Source organism: Drosophila virilis, chromosome 6 (genome assembly GCF_030788295.1).
Source record: "Drosophila virilis strain 15010-1051.87 chromosome 6, Dvir_AGI_RSII-ME, whole genome shotgun sequence".
In the NCBI taxonomy this organism is placed as follows: domain Eukaryota; kingdom Metazoa; phylum Arthropoda; class Insecta; order Diptera; family Drosophilidae; genus Drosophila; species Drosophila virilis.
Window position 1 is genome coordinate 919,898 of NC_091548.1, and position 20,878 is coordinate 940,775.

General features: G+C 37.7%; 1 protein-coding gene across 7 annotated transcripts in view; it reads left to right on the forward strand.

Annotated features, from left to right (window-relative positions):
* sv (paired box protein shaven) overlaps positions 1-20,878 on the forward strand; it is a 45,926-nt gene that overhangs the window by 10,803 nt on the left and 14,245 nt on the right. For 4 of the 7 annotated variants that reach the window (XM_002059663.4, XM_070210616.1, XM_015168512.3 and 1 more), the window contains 4 exons: positions 1,421-1,567; positions 2,226-2,264; positions 12,198-12,363; positions 17,040-17,237. In XM_002059663.4, the coding sequence (XP_002059699.1) occupies positions 1,421-1,567; positions 2,226-2,264; positions 12,198-12,363; positions 17,040-17,237 (550 nt within the window). Of the gene's footprint in view, positions 1-1,420; positions 1,568-2,225; positions 2,265-7,246; positions 8,120-12,197; positions 12,364-17,039; positions 17,238-20,878 lie in introns of those variants that run through there. The other 3 variants (XM_015168510.3, XM_015168513.3, XM_015168511.3) reach the window with 3 other exon arrangements.

Here is a 20,878-nt window from a genome sequence, read left to right on the forward strand (position 1 = left end):
GGTTAACTGCTTGACTGACTGAATGACTGACTGAATGACTCACCGATTGATTGATTGACTGATTGACTGACTGAGTGATTGACTGACTGATTGACTGACCGAGTGATGGACTGACTGATTCACTGACTGACTGACTGATTGAATGACTGGCAGACTGACTGATTGATTGACTGATTAGCTGACTGATTGACCTACTGATTGATTGACTGACTGATTGACTGACTGATTGACTGACTGATTGACTGACTGATTGACTGACTGACTGACTGACTGATTGACTGACTGACTGATTGTGTGACTGATTGACTGATTGCCTGATTGAATGACTGCTTGACTGACTGATTGATTGACTGACTGATTGACTGACTAAGCGATTGACTGACTGATTAACCGATTGACTGACGGACTGATTGACTGTCAGATTGACTGACCGAGTGATTGACTGACTGATTCACTGACTGACTGAGTGATTGACTGACTGGCTGACTGACTGATTGATTGACTGATTAACTGACTGATTGACCTACTGATTGATTGACTGACTGATTGACTGACTGGTTGACTGACTGATTGACTGACTGACTATTTAACTGACTGATTGACTGATGGCTGTAATATACAATAAGCTGTAATATGTTTAATCTGTAAATAATTTATGTGAATCGACAGACCAAGTTTGGAGCAATTTTATAGCTATATTTTCACTTTAACTTTTTATACCCTGAACCCATTAAAAATGGGTATAAGGGGTATATATTGTATTTGTGCAAAATCCAAATGCATGTAACAGGCAGAAGGAAGCATCTCCGACCCCATAAAGTATATATATTCTTGATCAGCATCAATAGCCGAGTCGATCTAGCCATGTCCGTCTGTCTGTCCGTCCGTCCGTCCGTCCGTCCGTATGTATGAACGCAAGGATCTCAGAACCTATAAGAGCTAGAGACTTGAAATTTTAGATTTAGGTGCTCCTAGTTCCCTAGTTCGATATCGATATCCTGATTTTTGGCAATTTTGGTAAATAATTAGAGCTAGAGTCACCAAACTTGACATATAGCTTCTAAAATAGAATATATATGCATTTGATGTTGGAAGAAGAAGGTTCAGGGTATCCCCTAGTCGAGAGCTCCCGACTAGAACTCTTACTTGTTTATATTATATTAATTTTGAATAATGCTGGTGTAACCATTGATAGGTAAAAGAGCTGCAGGGCATTTTCTATGCCCGACTAGAATAGTTTATTTTTTTCAATTTTGTAGAAGATATCCTTAAAGTGAAAAAAACGTTAAATATCTTGGATTCGCATTCGTTTTGTTATTGAGCTGAGAAAACCTATCTGAGTCTTTTCTGATTGAGAATATATACATCCTTTGCGATTTGCAATTTAAAGCATAATTTATCATTTACCAATTGATTGCAGATCAAAAGTTTGACGAATACTCAAGCGGCTTGGTGCGCGGAATATCTACGCCGGTGATCCAAGAATCGCCTGGCAGCAGTTTTCTGGGTCAGTCACAGGCGAATGTGGAATGGATAACAGCCATGGGTGAGGCTCAAACTAACGCAGGTAATTCATATTGATTTCATATGTATATACATGCGCACACGGTACAGTGAAAACTCTTTAGCGAACTCCAATATGACAGGGAATGGGCTTGGCCTGATTTATACATGTTTTTTTTTGTGTTTTATTTATTTATAATTTACTATTATTTGAGGTTTAAAAGTAAGTCAGCTGGAGCCACAATTGAGTAAAATACACTAAACATGACAAAAATATTATTAAGCTTGTGTTGACACATTTTCAAAAAAATCTCATAAAATTCAAATGCGTACTAGTTTAGTATAGATTGAGAAAATATGAGAAAAGTAATTGAAAATAATAATTACGATTATCTATCCATATTTCTATCTAAAGGGTTTCGGTTCAAATCTAACAGCGATTTTCATACCTTATACATAAATGGGGTCTACTTTATATCGCTGGTCTTACAACCAATTTTAACAGATTTTAATTAGGATTTTATTAAGAACTGTTTATGCCATAATTTGGTGCCTTGTATGGGATCCGTTCCAGTTCGAAAATGTATAAAAACGCTTTAAGGAAAAGGGGGTATCCGCCTGATTGGAGTGGCCGCTGGCAGAGTTTTCACAGTATCTATAGATTGCGAGCATATACATAAGTATGTCGAATTAATTTGAGTCGGTTCTCATTTGCATTCTAGAAGATTCGCACAGTTCACAAGGCAGCATTTCTGGAGATGGTAAGTAAAAACCATTTTATATGGTCAACCTTTTGGTTAAGTAGCTTCACAGGTTGAATACTTACCATATATTTAAATTGTATTCCCACCACAGATATATGTCGTCATTTAAGTAGGCTATCGATTACTAGTCACCGATCTCGTGTGACAACAGCGGACAGCTTCTTGTCCCATGTCCCTCAGTCGGAACAACAATCAACCGACCCTCCGACCCTCCGACCCTCCTGCCGGACAATCTTTTGTGGTTTGGCAAGAAATGTCTCAAGTAACTACGTGTTTAATTGAAAATAACGCAGTCCAACCACAAAGGCGGTTTTAGTTTCTGTTCTACTCATCTCGTATTGCCGAGTTTTCTCATTTTGTTTGCTCGAATCAAAATAGAGCTTGATAAGTTTTCTCTAACGTATTGGTATTGGGGTATCTGTATCTGTATCCGCCGGTTGTGGATTGCGGGTAACAGGTATTATTGTTGGCCTTCACATGCCTATGAGGCGACCAGAACCAGCGACCAGGCCCAGAAGCCCACTGGTCACTCCGATCATGGTATGCATTACAATTTTGACTTTGTTCTTCTCTCTGGTGGCAACAATAATAAGTGCCCAACTACTCTGGCTGCCTCGCCGAGCAACCTTTACATGCAAACACAAATTCTTTCCACTCCTTTCCCTCACTAAGAGATATGCGTTCTTGATTATAACCTTTTTTTAATCTTGGTAACTAGGCATTTTTAAGGGTTAAGAATTACTAATCCATACAAGAACCTACTCGCCAAGTCTGGAGTCTGGAGATGGGCACATCTTGTAGTCCTGACCAAGAATATATGTATGTACCGTGTGTGGTCTGTAACACCCATTTCCATGCGACTATCATACACTTTTTGTACATTTTGAATGGGTCCAGGGTATAAAAAACAACAAAGAAGGCCAAGCTAATAACCGCACGAATGCAATACACTTTACTTTACCGTTCGCACCTCGATCAACAGGTAGAAATAAGCCACAAGCTCGGAACAGCTTCCTTCCTTCTTCTGCTTTAACTGCATGCCTTTTCTTTGGCTGTCATTATTCGAGAACGTAAGAATATGCATTTCTTGTCATATTCGCGTAGAAAATATTCAGGGCTTATGACTGGCAGATATTTTTTAGGGCATTTCCTGTGGCAGCTAAAAATATACGTATTATCTTAAAATCAACTATAGTCAAGTTACATTTTACTTTGATTTTTGACAATAAACAATAAAAAGTTAAAATTTACGTGTTCTCTCCATGTTATTTTTGGGGGAAAAACTGGAAGCAGTAAGAAAAACCTTGCGTTCCATCCAATTGCGGTGGATTTTCCGAAAACTGTGAATCGCGTATCAGATGCATTTTCACAACGATTGTGAACAAATTTGTACAGCCAACCTGCTCTGCGTACTTTTCATGATATGTCAAATAATCGATTTCTATTTCTTTTTTGCATCATTTAAAAAAAAAATCAGATCTGGATACACAACACAATTTTAGTTTGTGCATAGATTAGATATATACTTATTATTTTTGGATGCCTTATTCCTCACAACACATTTGCCATATTTATGCCCCGCAATTTTAATGAAGATCGAATGACAAACAAAAAAGTTATACGACATAAAATATTCAGTTGTATATTACACATAATTCTATCTAGCATGTTGGGATATACATATTTTGAGGTTTGAATATTTCAAAATTAAAATATTTTATTGACTGGATATACCGGGGATTTTCTGAACCATAGTGCATCTCAAGTTAAGTTTTATTTTTATCGGAAATGTTCGGCAAACAGTGGTGAACTCTCCATACTTTCAGCAGAGCTTTCCAAATACCCGATTAAGCATCCAGCCTTGTCAGCCTTGTATATATCGAAAGTAGGCAAAATCATTATACCCTGAACCCATTAAAATTGGGTATAAGGGGTATATTGTATTTGTGCAAAATACAAATGTATGTAACAGGCAGAAGGCAGTATCTCCGACCCCATAAAGTATATATATTCTTGATCAGCATCAATAGCCGAGTCGATCTAGACATGTCCGTCTGTCTGTCCGTCCGTCCGTCCGTCCGTATGTATGAACGCCAGGATCTCAGAACCTATAAGAGCTAGAGACTTGAAATTTTAGATTTAGATGCTCCTAGTTCCCGCGCAGATCGAGTTTGTTTCCGATAATCGATAACTTACTCCGTTTCCAAGCAATCGATATCGATATCCTGTTTTTTGGGCAATTTTGGTAAATAATAAGAGCTAGAGTCACCAACTTGACATATAGCTTCTAAAATAGAATATATATGCATTTGATGTTTGAAGAAGAGGGTTCAGGGTATCCCCTAGTCGGGAGCTCCCGACTAGAACCTCTTACTTGTTTATAATAGGAGTTATGCAAATGATGTGATTGCGATTTACATAGTAGACACCACAGCGGAACGCAATTGGACTTTAATTGCAAGATGAAGGAGAGAGACACAGTAAAAGCAAAAGTCAAAGCAGCACAATAATAATTAAAACAATCCCCTAAGGATGTTCCTCAAAAAGTCAAAACATAAGTTAAAAGTGATTTGTCAAATTAAAATGAACCGAGCCACAAATGCGCAGATATGCCGGCTCTCCACCTATTTGTCGTCGTCGTCGTCGTAATGAAGTCGCCGGCATCGGGGATACATCCGAAACTCCTGTGGTATATTCAATAACAGTTGAACACACTACTGGGAATTCAGAAATGAGCGCAGCTCGGCGTTAAACAGAAACAACATCTGGCCGGGTCGCTAACGAGTGGATGAGATGGGGCACTGAGTACTTCGCGAAAGATGCTTCGTATGATTCATTTTTGCACCCGCAGGTGCCAGGAGTCAGAAGGAGGAGGTCATCTGTGGTCTTTCATATAAGTTGATGACTCTAGCTCGAAAACTGTGCGAGATATACATACATACATATATAACAGGATTGCGACGTTGATTTTTATCGAGTTATCGGGCCAGTAATCGATTATCGAAAACAACAACGTTCAAAATTGAAAGTTTTAAGCCCTCATTGGTTCTGGGATCGATGTGCTGACCAAGAATCTATATACTTTATTGGGCCGGAGGTGCTTTCCCCTGCCTGTTACAAAAATTTGCAAAATACCCTTGTACCCCTTTTAACCATTTCTAATGGGTTCAGTGCATATGTAAGTAAAATATACAAAAATTATAAGCTCAAGTCCAAAGTCCAAATATGGGAGATTGTCTCGGATATGCTTTCTTCTGTCTGTTACACACACATTCGTTCAACGACTTTTTTACCCATTTGCCAAGATGTACGCAGAGAGAAAAATGACGTGCTAAAAAACACTAAATTGATCTTATATAAAGACCAAAAACTTATTAATAGAAGTATTTTTGGTCGTAAATTTTGTATGATTAAAGTTCGTGAGCTCTTGAATCAAATTTAATGTAAACTTATTTAAAGCTCGAACTTGGACTTGGGACAAATGTTTTTTTTTTATAAAGAATCATTAAAACATGATTCAATAATATTCCGTTTTTAAAATCAATGAAAAACAAAGCTTAATTCGAATTTTTTCGTTCCTAAAAAGGCATACTTGAAGTATGAATTACATATTTTGAGATAACCAGAAAACTGCCAGCATTGGTTAAAATAAAAAAATAAATAAGTAAATAAATCAAAGAGGAATTTGAAAAATATGTCTTGGGTCTTGATTTTTCTCTCTGTGTACCACTATGTATTTTCTTGTGTATAAGTGGATCAACAACATCGTCCCCTCCGGCTTGGAGTTATTTTAACGAAAGCGCGGAATCAGAAACTCCGCATGTTAGCAATAATCGAATTACATATAAATATTTAATCGACGGGGAGAAGAGCTCACCGACTTTGCGGTTAATGGATATAAGATTTATAAATATTTTGGGCATGCGCTATTTAGAAGTCTCAGCTGCAAATACACATACAACAATATTTGCAGTATACACACACTTTTACGTGTCTGTGTATGAACAGGAAAACCCGTTTGTTAATATTTTTGTCGCTCAGATAATTACTTTGTTTATATGTGACAACTTGATGTCATCATCATACATACTCATAACACACACAGAAGAAAAAAACGGCAATAATTTTTAGTACACCGAGCAGAGCACGGGATGCACACGCAGACAAAAAAAAAAAAACAAACAAACAAGAACACAAGCAATCACAACAAGATAGCCTAATCGGTGTGTGTGTAAGCGAGATGGAGAGATAAAGAAACACAGCGATAGAGAGCTGTAAATGCTTAAGTGGTAGAAACGAGAAACGACAACTGTGATTGGTGCTAAGCACATCTTGGTCTTGGTGCTGATTGGCGGAAATCCCGCTACGTGCCTACACTGCGTTCTTCTCTCTCACTCTCACTGCCTCGGCTGTTGTGGTTGCGCGTGGGTGGGCAGAAACCTCTTGCTTTTTACTTATTTTCGTATGAAGCTTTAATAATAGACCAAAGCAGGGCCGTATTAGACACTTAAAAATATATTTGTAAGATGTATTAAATGTAAATGTGATATCGATTGCAAATAACTTTTGTATTGAAAAATTGAATTTAAAACACACTAAACTCAAGTATTATTTTAAGTAACTGGAGGATGTGATTAGGTCTTCCTAAAGCGCTTAATTTGGGATAAGTGAAAAAAAAAACACAAGCCTTCGCTGAGTTAAAATCCCAAGCAATAATACATACACACACACACACATATATATATATATATATATATATATGTACATACTCAGATACACAGCCAGTATCTGACCATAAGCCATGGGCTTAAACATTTAGCGCCAATCCAAAAGAAGGCGACACCAACTGCCCGCAACACCACCCGCCCACCAGACCCCGCTCCGTCCCTCACACAGCAGCAGCAGCAGCAGCAGCAGCCGCAGCCGCGGCCGCCAGTCAGAGGTTGTCTGCATACGCAGAGCCCAGTTCTAAATAGGAAGCAAATGACGCTACGCTGTGGCTGTCTCTCGGCTGTTTGGTTCGTCTTCATTGGCTCGCTGCAGTGAGTCGTGGTCGGAGTCGGAGTCGTGGTCGGGCAGTCGTGAAGTATGCGCAAGCCGATGTGGTTGGGCGGTGCGGTGTGGTGGCAAAACAAGGACCAAGGACACGCTCAGCACGCAGCGCACACGAGCTGCAATCGCAGAAGCACGCACACACAAACACATACACTCACACATGCACACGCACAGACAACACACAGATAAGAAACAAAACGTGCGCAGGATCTCGGCGACTGAACGCAAACAGTCCGGAAAAAATGGCTAGAAATATTTCACGGCACTGAAAACGAAACAAAAAACAAAATTTATAATAAGTAAAACAACGGCTACGGCGACGACGACGACGACGACGACGACGACGCAAAATATTTGAACAACAAATAAAAAAAAGAAAAGCAGAGAAAAAAGGAAAAAAGAGGAAATTGGCTTGGTTCGCTTTCACATGAATGCCGTCCACGAAAATAGACACCGACAAAGCAGCAAACGCCTCGCCACCATCCGGAGACACGGACTGTCAAAATCGTTATCAGTTGAATGGTGCTATCGTTAATCGGCTGTTATCGTTATTGTTATCGCTGTCGATATCGTTATCGTCATTGTTATCGGTTATCGATTGTCGGGCTGCGTGTGTGCGTGCATATCACAACTAGAAAGTTGTTCGAAATCATCTCAATTGCAATTTGTGTCGGATATTGTGTATTTTGTGAATATACCCATTAATATTGTACCCATTAATATCACAGCAGCAGGGCCTGACATGGATCTCTCGACGGCGTATCGTTACAATCAAAACATGATGGAATATTACACATGTATATAATCTTACATACATTTCAAAGATTTTACTTTCTCGTGTGATTTCCACCTCCTCCCAAATAAAAAAAAAAAAAAAAAAAAAATACTACCCAACACGCGGAGAGGATTACAATATGTCCATTTTCTGCTCTGTTTTCGATAGATAGTCCTTATTTGATATAGGCGTTTTATGTTAAAAAGCCTAAGCTCCTAATTGACTTCTTGTTGAAGATATCTAATGTCGTAAATTGGTCTTAAGGAACCAAAAGATGCCTTTACTCAAAATCAAACCAAGATGTAAAGTATTTGTGCTTGGCTCTAAGGAACCTTCGTTAGAGACGAGTTTGTTATATGAATATTTAGTTCGTTCCAAACTCCGTAAGTGTACATATTCCTGATATGTATTAAGAGCCGAATCCGTTGCTTTCCTTGCTCTCAGCCCTACATTTTTTCGATGTTGTCTTGCAAAAGTCTTCAACCACTAAATTGTATAGTCGCAATAGGTTGAGAACCTTTCTGATATTATGTATTATTAATATATATTAATCAATCTCACGAATTTTGAGTGCTACTCTGACGCATTGAAAATATGAGAAAAGCCCTTATAACTTCCATTTAATTACTTTTGTAAAAAGCGCTAACTCTTAAAACATTTTTTACATGTATGATCAGTTTTATATATATATATTTTGAGTAAATATTTGATCTGATCGAATAATCGTTTTCATTTTTCACGAATTTCCCCGTCCCAAGTCGATCAGGACAAATGGGCTTAGATATAGATAGATAGTCTGCCTCTGGGCTTAAATCTGTTCCCATTCAATTGAAAAATCGCTTAACTATATAGTTGTTAATTTAAAACAATGAAAAGGTGTAGCATAATACTCTTACCTGGTCGCAAGCTGGCGTTAAATATAATAATCGAAGTTGACAGAAAGCAAAAATAATGCACAAAAAGAATACAAACACATTGTTGAGACGAGGGTCGAGCTAGCTAGCTGTATGTTTTGTATGAAAACAATATCTATTAGTTATGAGCACATCTATTGAAAATCAATAGTTCATTAAATGACAATGGCATTTGCCATTTGGCATACTGTCAGCCACTCAAAGATCCTTTGTCCCAATGCAGGACTCCAGCTCGTATCCCGCTGCGTCCCTAAAACAGCATCAAATTCGTGTCCTCTTATGTTCTTCGTAATATTGTAGAGTGATATTGTGATCAGGATCACGCGCCGAATGAATTTACGGACATCGTAAATCCATATTCAAATTGAGGTTGCACTTAAAAGCTCTAACAAGGAAGATAAGTGACAGATGAGCTAAGTTGATCTTTGTCAAACATTCAAAACAGTTAACTTAAATACTTTCAAGCTAAAATGCCAAAGTTATAAGATATGGATTTATAAGATATATAAGATAATATGGGGGTCGCAGTCAATCAAAAGATTAGAAAAAAGGCTAAATAAGTTCCCTTACCTTAAATACGAATTATTTCGGCGATTTTGAAGCCAAAGTTGTCAGTTGTTGGATATATCCTCATATATATTCTCGCCCGATAAAGTCTTATGATTATCAAGGTATAGATCATGCTATAGCTCTATATAATCTTCAGTTTAAGAGCTAGACTGGTAAAATATGTTACAAACACTCTTCTAATAAGCTTTAATCTATTGTCAGAGTGTGACCTAATATTACACAGTTTCATCTTATTTCCTGAACCTATTCAAATGGGTAAAGGAACTAAATTTTGCATGCAAATGGCAATAAGGACGCACCTCCGACTCTAAGGCTAATTCGACTTAAAAGATCGGGTATTCTCGGCTTAAATTATGGAGGCTTTACTTGTTCGCCCAGTTTCCGCCTATGAACAAAATTAACTCTTTTATCCTGAACTCAACGTCTATTCAAAAACAGGCTTAATGACCATTAAATAGATAACCTAAGTTTTGAATATTGAAGACGAAAAAAACACATATTTGCATTAAACAATTGACCCGCATTTTCGATTCTAAAGCGGCCAATTTTGCGAAAAATATATCATATACATATATGTTTACAAATATCTGTACAAATGAGATTGACGCCGCAAAAAGTGTCACATTCCGCCAAATTTCCACAGTTGCGGGTGGAATGAGGCTAGTCAATTACGCTCAGACATTCTTTCTTATCCAAAAAAAAAGTGTAAAACACTTCTCAAATAATTATTTTATTTTCAAAGATCTCTGAAAAATTTTTGGAAGCCAAAATGATTTCGCAATGTCCCTGAAACACGTGTTTTTTAGCATAGACATTAGTTTGAAGCAAATATGACTAACTAACTATATTGCTTATAAAATCTTTGAACCACCAACGCGGATTTTACAAACAGTGGAATTGAATTCAAACCCGAATTTTCGCCCACCAAATCTTATGACACACCCCTCAAAGGAATTTGAACACAGATCTGTGCAAATAAGTTTAAAACAAATTGGACGAAACTTAAGGCTCCCCCCAAGAACTCTAAATTTTGGAAAAAGTGTGAAACACGACTTAAATGTACTTTCCAAAAGATCTTTATGAATGAGCTTACATTCGAAAATTCGACTATTGAACTTCGAAATCCGATCGGATATACAAAAGTTTTTGCCACTTTTTCAAAACAAAAATCGGACCATGAGCACCGATACGATTCCAGAGTTCATTTTCCATGAAAGTAGCACAACCGAAGTCCGTGTGTTTTCTGTATCTTTAGAAGTAAACTGGAATATTTAGCAAGATTTCGGTTTAGTTAAACATCTCATGGCTCAAAGTTGATCTGATTTTTTCGCGACTTCCAAAAATACGCCTCCCGAATGGTGAGCAAATTTCAGAGCATGTTTTAAATGTTGTGAGACTGTTTGCAGACAGTTCGTACTTAATTAGCAATTGCATATCAAGTGCGAAATTTAAGTGCAGAAAGTAAATGATGTGGAAACGACTCCCGCCTTGGTTGGGTTTGGTTGTCTTTGGTTGTATGTTTGTCATTAGGAAGATCTCTTCTGACCAATTAAAGGCGGCCTCTTTCTTGTTCTCCTCGCCTGGCAGTCGATGCTTTGTCTGCGGCTTATAATTAGCAGTTCTGTAAAATATAAATAAATTACCACAGGGAAACCCCACAAGTTAGCTACAATATTTTCTAACATATATTAATCACCCATATCGGAGTATACTGTAACACTTATCTATGCAACCTTCCAGTTTAAATTTACTTCTAATTATTTCTAATATGTGGAATATGTTCTCAGTGAATTTACACTTAGAGCTTTGTAAATGGCAAATTTCGAAACTCATCGGATCGATCGACTATATCACTTTAGATTTCAAAAATTTGACACATGTTTCACCCGTTGCGGCGTATTATAACCTTGAACCTGTGTTGGGATATTATTTTCCATAAATAGCCCATTATTAAAATCCACTTCAAGCTATGTGTACATTTTAAGGACTATAGAAATCCACGCCAGGTTAAGAAAGGATCCAATATCATATGAACAATTGTAATTTTTTGTCCGAACGGTTTAAAGCTCAGTTTCAAATTTCTGTAGAAAAAATTGGATACTTCAATTGTTATCCCTCCGAAATGCTTAAGAACCTGAAGACGTATAAGCATTTCATTTATTTAACAACTGATAATATATCCCTTATAAATCAAGTCAGAATGTTATTTGTATAACCTTTACTCCTTTGGTTTTTTTAAAGCTTTTAAGGGTTCGGCTTAGGTCTAAGAATTTTTTGTCTTACGCCCACTTCTGCTCACAGTCCTTTAGTCTTTTCCGGCCGTGTTCGAGATTCAGACGGCAACGTTCGAATCTGTTGTTTCCGTTCGGACATCTGGCTGCTGAGAGAGATTAATAGCCCTTCTCATTTCTATGATGTGTTCAATTTTAGGTGGACATAAAACCTTATTCTACTTCTTGTCGGTTCCACTCGTTTTTTTTCTTCTTGCAATAATTTGCACATCCAATTGCTGAATAAACATCTTATTTGCCCTTAATACTAGATAAAAAATATATAAACCTAGGACTTACCACTTTTACCACTATTGAAGAGTTTTTTACACTTATTTCAACATAGGTCACGGGGGCGTCAATCAATTAGGAGGCGTGTTCGTTAACGGTCGGCCCCTACCCGACGTCGTCCGGCAGCGAATCGTGGAGCTGGCCCACAACGGCGTCCGTCCGTGCGATATATCACGCCAGTTACGAGTGAGCCATGGCTGCGTTTCAAAGATATTATCAAGGTTAGTAAATTATTCATTAATAATTAGCAGATATTGTGATCTGCTGTAACAATCGCGTATAACATCAATTTCAAAAAAAGAGTTCCCTGCGCCGGTGTCGGACTTAAGCGACCCAAACATACGAAGAATAAAGTGCACAAGGAAAAGAAAATTAATTTAAATATCAAATTCTTGGCATTCGGGCTACCACGTGTTTTGCCAAAAACACGTCATCTTTAATAAAACCGATGTGTATGCAATTTTCAGCTGTAGATCTTCTTGGGCTATAGACCATTTGCATATTCTCAAAAAGACAATAGCATTGTGGCTTTAATTTGTGGGCAGTTTCAATTGGGCTCTTTACCTGTGGCGATACCTATAGAATGAAAGATATTTGATCCGTATTTACTTTTCCAGAACATTCATTCATGCTACATTCATTTACATTTCACATACATCAGGGTACAAAAATTGAATTCTTTTTTTTTAAACCAAATTCAATGTTTTCCTGTTCTTGTCTCTTCGATATGCTGAGGCAACTTTGTTTTATATGATATGCAAATATGAATTTCTCAAATTACAAGTTTTCGGCAAAAAGCTCTCACAAGAAGATTTTCCATTTTCATTTATACAATAAAAAGCTTTTTTTATCGCAACGTATCCCTGCTACATCTTGTTATATATAACTGTTTATCCTGCCTGTAAAATCTGGTAACTGTCGTACATTAAGGCGGGGCTTAAAGAAATTCCACCCGCAAGTTTGGAAAAATCACAAAAAGCAGTTTTATTGGAATTTCAGTTACCCATTCAATTCATTCAAATAAAAATTCATTTGAGAGTTTATTATACACTTTTCAGTCATGGGCGAAAAATTTCCTTCAGTCTCAATATTTTATGGGCAAAGCTCTAAATTTCGTCCGACTACCAATTTTAATTAATTTTTTAAAAAATGGATGTATTTCGGGACTGTTCCCAGGGATCTATCTGAGATCCATTCATTTGGAGCCTCATGAAGGATCTCTTGCTGACGCAGCTCGAAATTCTTTCGAACTCATCCTGATTAAGGGTCGGCCGTGTCTTCTTGTGTTATGTACTTTCTTTTGTTATGTTTAGATTATTATTTTTGCTTTCTTTTTTGTTAATAGCCGTCAAAAGGGTTTGTTTCTTACAAATGAATAAACCACATTATGCATTTTTGTGCTATTTCTTAAAGTGTATATTTTACTTTCTTTATTAGACAACTCAAAATTCCTCCACGAATTGTAATTTGGCTGACTTTGCATATTACGGCGGGCTAAATATGTACATATGCGCATTCCGTCATTGTCAGATGTTGTTGTAGGTGTACAGGAGAGGGAAAGCAGAGGGAAATGGGGGAGCGAGAGAGGGCCCAGATAAATGCATGCAGTCGTTACATCCCGTGTGTACAGGGTTTGAGTTGGCCACAAAATCCAATGCAAATAGGATAATAAATCTCTGCGAGCGCATGTCCTGGCTAGGACTGGGTGTAATCATATGTCGCTGGCTTTGGCTTTCTCCTCAACCTTGCATCGGAGGAAAACATTGTCCGGGACCTAAACGATGGCTGACATTTAAATTGTTTGTAATTGAAATGGTTAAATTTGTGGTTTCGTATGAAAATGTTTGCATTAATCAAGGTGTCCGCGCTGATGAGCGAAGATACTTGACGTTATAGTTATTACACTCTAACAAAAAATGTTAACCAAAATTTCAATTAAGAAAAATGTTCTTAATTTCTCTCATAATAAAAAAAAAATAAACAATTATTCAGAAAATATTTTCTAAAATTGGTTTTTAAAACTTGATTGTTTTTATACCCTGAACCCATTAAAAATGGGTGTAAGGGTATATTGTATTTGTGCAAAATTCATTTATTGGTATCGCCCGTCTGTCCGTCTGTCCGTATGTTGGAACGCAAGGATCTCAGAGCCTATAAGAGCTAGAGACTTGAAATTTTAGATGTAGGTGCTCCTAGTGCCTGCGCAGATCGAGTTTGTTCTTCTAAAATAGAATATTTGATATTGGAAGAAGCGGGTTCAGGGTCAGGAGCTCCCGACTAGAACCTCTTACTTGTTTTTAACTAAAATTGTAATTAGGAAAAATGTTCTTAATTTCTTAATTTCTCTCATAACAAAAAAAAAAACGAGAAAGGGCTATCTTCGACACGCCAAAGATCTGATACCCTTGCAGACCCAACCTTTCCATAATGCTCATAGTGCTTTGCCCCTATCTAAGAAGTACCGGGAAAATAGTAAATGCCGAGTTTGGTCAAGATATCTTGATAAACAAAATGTTTTTTCATACAACTTAATTTTCGACCGATCGTTCCTATGACAGCTATATGATATAGTGGTCTGATCTTAATAGGATTTTGCATATATATGAGGAGTAAAGTAAAACTAATAAATGCCGAGTTTGGTCAAGATATCTTGAAAAACAAAATGTTTTTTCATACAAAAACTTAATTTTCGGCCGATCGATCCTATGGCAGCTATATGATATAGTAGTCCGATCTTAATAGGATTTTGCATATATATGAGGAGTAAAGTAAAACTAATAAATGCCGAGTTTGGTCAAGATATCTTGAAAAACAAAATGTTTTTTCATACAAAAACTTAATTTTCGGCCGATCGATCCTATGGCAGCTATATGATATAGTAGTCCGATCTTAATAGGATTTTGCGCATATATGAGGAGTAAAGTAAAACTAATAAATGCCGAGTTTGGTCAAAATATCTTGAAAAACAAAATGTTTTTTCATACAAAAACTTAATTTTCGACCGATCGTTCCTATGACAGCTATATGATATAGTGGTCCGATCCAGCTGGTTTTCACATATGTGCTGCGTGCAACAGAAAGAGGGAGTTCTGCAAAGTTTCATTAAGATAGCTTTAAAACTGAGGGACAAGTTCGCATAGAAACAGACAGACGGACAGACGGACAGACGGACATGGCTATATCGACTCGGATGTTGATGCTGATTAAGAATATATATACTTTATGGGGTCGAAGATGTCTCCTTCTATGCGTTACACATTTCACGACAAAATTATAATACCCTCTGCAAGGGTATAAAAATGATTCGCAAAATATTTTCTAAAATTGGTTTTAAAACATTGGTTTTTGTTTTACTGCATTTTTATGAACTCAATGCACCTTCAGCTTGGAATCGGATGCGCCTTCCATTAATTGGTCTTAAATATTTATAAATATACTCTGCCTGAGGAGCTTGACTCGCATTTTTTATAGGATTGAGAAGTATTTCTATAAAACTCTGATTATTGCCGAATGACTGACTAACTGATTACCTATTGTTTTTTTTTTTTACGGCTCTACTCCTGCTTTTTATACCCTCTACTTTACTATCGGGCATCGGGGCTTAAGCGCGAAATGTCACCCACCAAATCTTTGACAGGAAACTACAGTGCAAATTTCAGCATCTCATCTCTTACGGTCAGTCAGTCAGTTAGGGCAAACAGTTTAATACATAGAGATTTAAAGACGATTCGATTCTCTGTCCCCATATATAAATGCGTTAATCTTGAAAATTTGAAGAGCTAGACTCTTAGACTTTTGTGCGTAAATTATTATATTTCCCTCGCACCATCAAGTCATCGATAGGCTTATCGTTTGCAAAAAATCGATATCGAAATCATTTCTTTTCCACCCATCTCAATGCAATAAGAGCTACAGGTACCACATTTGGCATGTAGAGAAAACATATCAGGATGACAGATTTATGCCCTCCGAACATAAAAAAAGGTCGGACACCGAGGTTTGTCCCGGAATCATTTCCCAAACTGCGGCGAATAGAAATGGACGCAATTGGCTTATATGTGTGTTTTTTTGTAAATTGATTGATTTCAACATGTTGACAAATAGTCAGGTGCTAGACAGGTGGACAGGTGGAATAATAACAATGAGATGAGCTAATACAGCATCCCATAACAAGGCTCAGATTTAAATAGTTGTTGAAGGTAATCCGATTGCTGCTGGGTATCATTTAGTCTCAGCCTTTATCCTTAACATAATATAACATAATATATAAATATATATAATATGGTAATGCGATCGTAATGTTTGATGTAATATCTATATATCGGCGAAACGCCTTTTCATTATACCCTGAACCCATTAAAAATGCGTAAAAGGGGTATATTATATTTGTGCAAAATGCAAATGTATGTAACAGGCAGAAGGAAGCATCTCCAACCCCATAAAGTATATATATTCTTGATCAGTCCGTCCGTATGTATGAACGCAAGGATCTCAGAACCTATAAGAGCTAGAGACTTGAAATTTAGATGTAGGTTCTCCTAGTGCCCGCGCAGATCGAGTTTGTTTTCGATAATCGATAACTTACTCCGTTTCCAAGCAATCGATAAAAATCGATATCGATATCCTGATTTTTGGGCAATTTTGGTAAATAATAAAAGCTAGAGTCGCCAAACTTGACATATAGCTTCTAATGCAACAACTGCATTTGGTGTTGGAATAAGAGGATTCAGGGTATTCCCTAGTCGGGAGCTCCCGTTTAATACCTCATACTTGTTTTTATTGTGTCCAAATTGTTTTATAATTTAATGGCTTTTGTCAACTTTAAGAATTATTCCACATTTGCTAGGCAATTAAAATTCTTAGATACAATAATACTTTTATTTTATTTCATTTTCAGATACTACGAGACTGGTAGCTTTAAAGCAGGCGTCATAGGCGGGTCGAAGCCCAAGGTTGCAACCCCACCCGTAGTTGATGCCATTGCGAACTACAAGAGGGAGAACCCTACTATGTTCGCCTGGGAGATTCGTGATCGGTTGCTGGCAGAGGGAATATGTTCGCAAGATAATGTCCCCAGCGTATCCTCAATAAATCGGTTAGTACATTAATATTCCGTATTCAGGCCTATCAACCAAGTGTTTGGCTATTCAAATTGGGTAAAATAATATTAATCAGGCAGAAGGAATTATCTTCTTTAAATAAAAGGCGGCTAGGTTTTTCTATTCAAAGATAACGCTTTTCCAGTTGTTTCCCTAGCCCAAGACCCCACAAGCGCATTCCAGAAGATCTCTGTGCCGATTTATCCAATTGATTTCAGGCTGGTTTTAATTATGAATGTTTTAGCCATTTATCTATTATTGTTTATTACTTTAGCTTCTTTCTCTGCGTATAATTAGAAATTATATACTTTTATTTATTCGCACCAGCGACTTCTCTTTCTTGATTGTCCGACACTCAGGCAGTCAGAATTGGCGTGTCCATTGTATAAAGAACCTAAGGTTTGATTCAACGTTTGCTGTGTTAGTTAGTGTTAGTGGTATTTCCGAAATCGCTGAAACACGCATTCATTTACTTTTTATGAAGTGCTTTGAAAATACGTTTAAGACCGATCGGATAAGAATTAAGCATTTACCCGTACAATCCTTGACAGGCTTTGCCTAACAAGAGGATGAATCTTGTAGATTGTGTTTTCACCCATTTTCCACTGTTGCGGGTGAAAGTTTCGAAATCACTAAAACACATATTCATTCGATTTGCATGCTTTGCAAATTATCGCGATTATCAACAGTAGATTTTGGATGCTGCGAAAAGTGTGAAGCACTTTTTAAGTTATTTACTTAGTAAATAAATTTAAACGCAACAGGTCGTCCATGTATTATTTGAGCCCTAATTACACATAACAGGGAAATGTGTGAAACATCTTTTGAACGAACTTGATAAAAGAAACCTTTCTCTGATTTTTTCACGCATGTGAGTGGAATTCTGAAAAGGGTTTTTACGATTTTCCCACACATGCGAGTGGAATTCTCAAGACACCGTCTTAGCGTGCACACCATCACATTAGGTTATCGAAGTGAAAATTTCAGCTACGCTATTCGCCAATCAGTAGTTCAGTCAGTCAGGCGGTCAATTAGTCAGTCAGTCAGTCAGTCCGTCTATCAGATTTATGTGTAGAGATATGTTCATGTAAGTACGCATCTGTGAGTCGATATGTTCAGTCGACATGACTCTATCAGAGGCTGATTGGACACTTCGTAATCCCGCATACAAGAACATTTGTGGACTTGTGTAACTTGGACCGGAGTCAACAGTTGGATGTGGTCGTTACCATAATGTGAGTATTAGTCTTGCAGTGCTTGGTTGCTGTCATGCAGCTTACTTCCGAATCCGTTTCCGGCAAAGTCCGTGTTGATGGGTGCGGCTTACAGTGCCAAACACGAGGGCTAATAAAAATATCTAAGTAGTTTTCAGCGTTCATAATTGCGGCACAATGCTTGACACACGACCACCACAAAAGCCAGCTTCCTATCCGTGTTCCGGCGCAACATTCCTGCCATCATCTTCATCATCATTTTTGTCGTCGTTGTAATGTACGCACTTCCTCCTTGACCATAATTCATTTTATTTGGCCAAGGATGCCAGCAGGCAGCTGCTCAAGGATTGAGAACCATAAATTAACTGGGTACAATAATAAATGTAATTCGGGCGGCGGCTGCCGCAAGGGGAGACGACTAAGGTCAACACGCAAAAATGTTCCGCATTTGTTCAACACTCAAACACCACGCGGACAGTGTTACAAAATAGTTAAAAGTACCCTAAATAAAATAACAGATTTTGCTATCTGAGCACAAGTTTTCAATAGACGGGGTTACCAGGGCAGAGATGGGCGCGACTAAAAAAATTTGATCCCATTCCGCCTGTCAAGAAGCAGATATTAACTATCCCGTTTCTTTTGTATAGGTCTTCCATATTGCAAGTTTTCAGTGTTAATAAATAAATATAGAAATTTTAAAAAAAGGCTTCACATTTTTATTTAAGAATTTAAATACTGAATACCATTAAAATAACATAATACGATTTTTTAAACTCCCATTGTTTTTTTTTAATAACATGGAATGTTTTCTATTATTCAAATATTTTTTTATAATAATATCAATTGCTGTTCGGCAGCAGTAGACGGTTATTGGAATTTCGGGATTCGGGATCCGGCAAACTTCAAAATTACTTACCGTCGTTTTTTGCAGAAACTTGCAGGATTTTCGTCCCAAACCCAACTCAAGCCTAAACAAAAGCCAAATCATTTTAAAATAACAACTGAAAATAATCAAACTTGGCTAGAAAGTAGCTGAACTGGCATCAGTCAACTTGCCCCAAGCGAAGCCCAACCAAAACCTGAACCAAAATCCATTGCTGAAACCACACGCGGCACGTGCAACCATTCGAAATCAATTCGCCACGTCGCGGAGTATGCAAAGCGTCGGGTATTAGGGCATTTGATGTGACCGGTATGCGATGGGTAATTCAAGAGGGTATTCCAAGGGATAATCAGCATCAACTTGCCTTAATGCGACAATGTGTGATTCAATGTCACTTGAGCAATGATTACGGCGCACGATTCAATCATGTAACAAATATATATGCGAGAGTATATGAGTACATATGCGTACAGATTTACCGACCCTCACAGCAAGTGTCGGTCCAGTTTTTCCCTGTCCCCATTCATTTTCCAGCCCTGTCCCAGTCCCAGGGGAAAAGCGCTTTAAAAGTGACTTTCGCAGCACTCAACGTCGGCCAATCGACTGCCCTTCGCCCTCATCTGCCTGCCTTATTGGCAAACAAAGCCAAATAAACAAATCGATGTATGAAGGCGCATCCCAAACATATGTCCCAATTGTGTGCACTGTCCAACTAGCCAGCCAGGCAGCACCCTCTTTAAATTATAACTCAACCCGGTGAGATTGTTCTTTTTGAAAAACATAATTTGATTCGATTCTGCTTGAGTTCGCCCGCCAAATCCACAACCCTCCTCCGGGGCCAAAATATCCCGCAAGCCAAGCACTTAAGTACACATGCTCTGCACAATATTAAAATGTGCTCTCGACTTTGTGTTAGTCAGTTGACATAATATGGGTTTTAGTGCAAGCTTGAAACCAATTAACAAACCCGTCAATTGACATCTTAGTTAAGTTTTGGGGTCGCCAAATTACAATAGTTATTTTCTCACCCAACATAACTACCGCGACCATGGACATAAAACTTCGGTTAATTTAATAGAACAATGCGTATCAAGCGGTCCCCAGATGCCTGGTGTTGTGAAATGGAGTCTTAAGGTGGAAAGAGAGTGGATTTCTACGCACATTGACTTCCCGGCGGCTTACCTGAGCTAAGACAAGACAAGAGACAAATGCTGGAGTTGAAATGAATTCGTTTCTAGGATATCTTGCATTTGTCGCCAGATCATTACCATAAAAAAAGTCCGATATAAACTATCCTGGGATATATCCTCGACTTATGCCGAGCAACCTTTACAAATATATATAATAATATTTAACTGACAATTATTTAAAGACAAATTTTTCTTTGCCCGGAATCCTTGCTAGGATATCTTGTGCTTGTTGCCAGACTCTTGCTAAATTTTCGGGGCACAGAGTCCCGAGGGCTTCTCTCAGCTAGATCTGTTTAAACAGAACGGGAAATACATATGGGTGATCCGTATTTATTTATATTATAGAAATG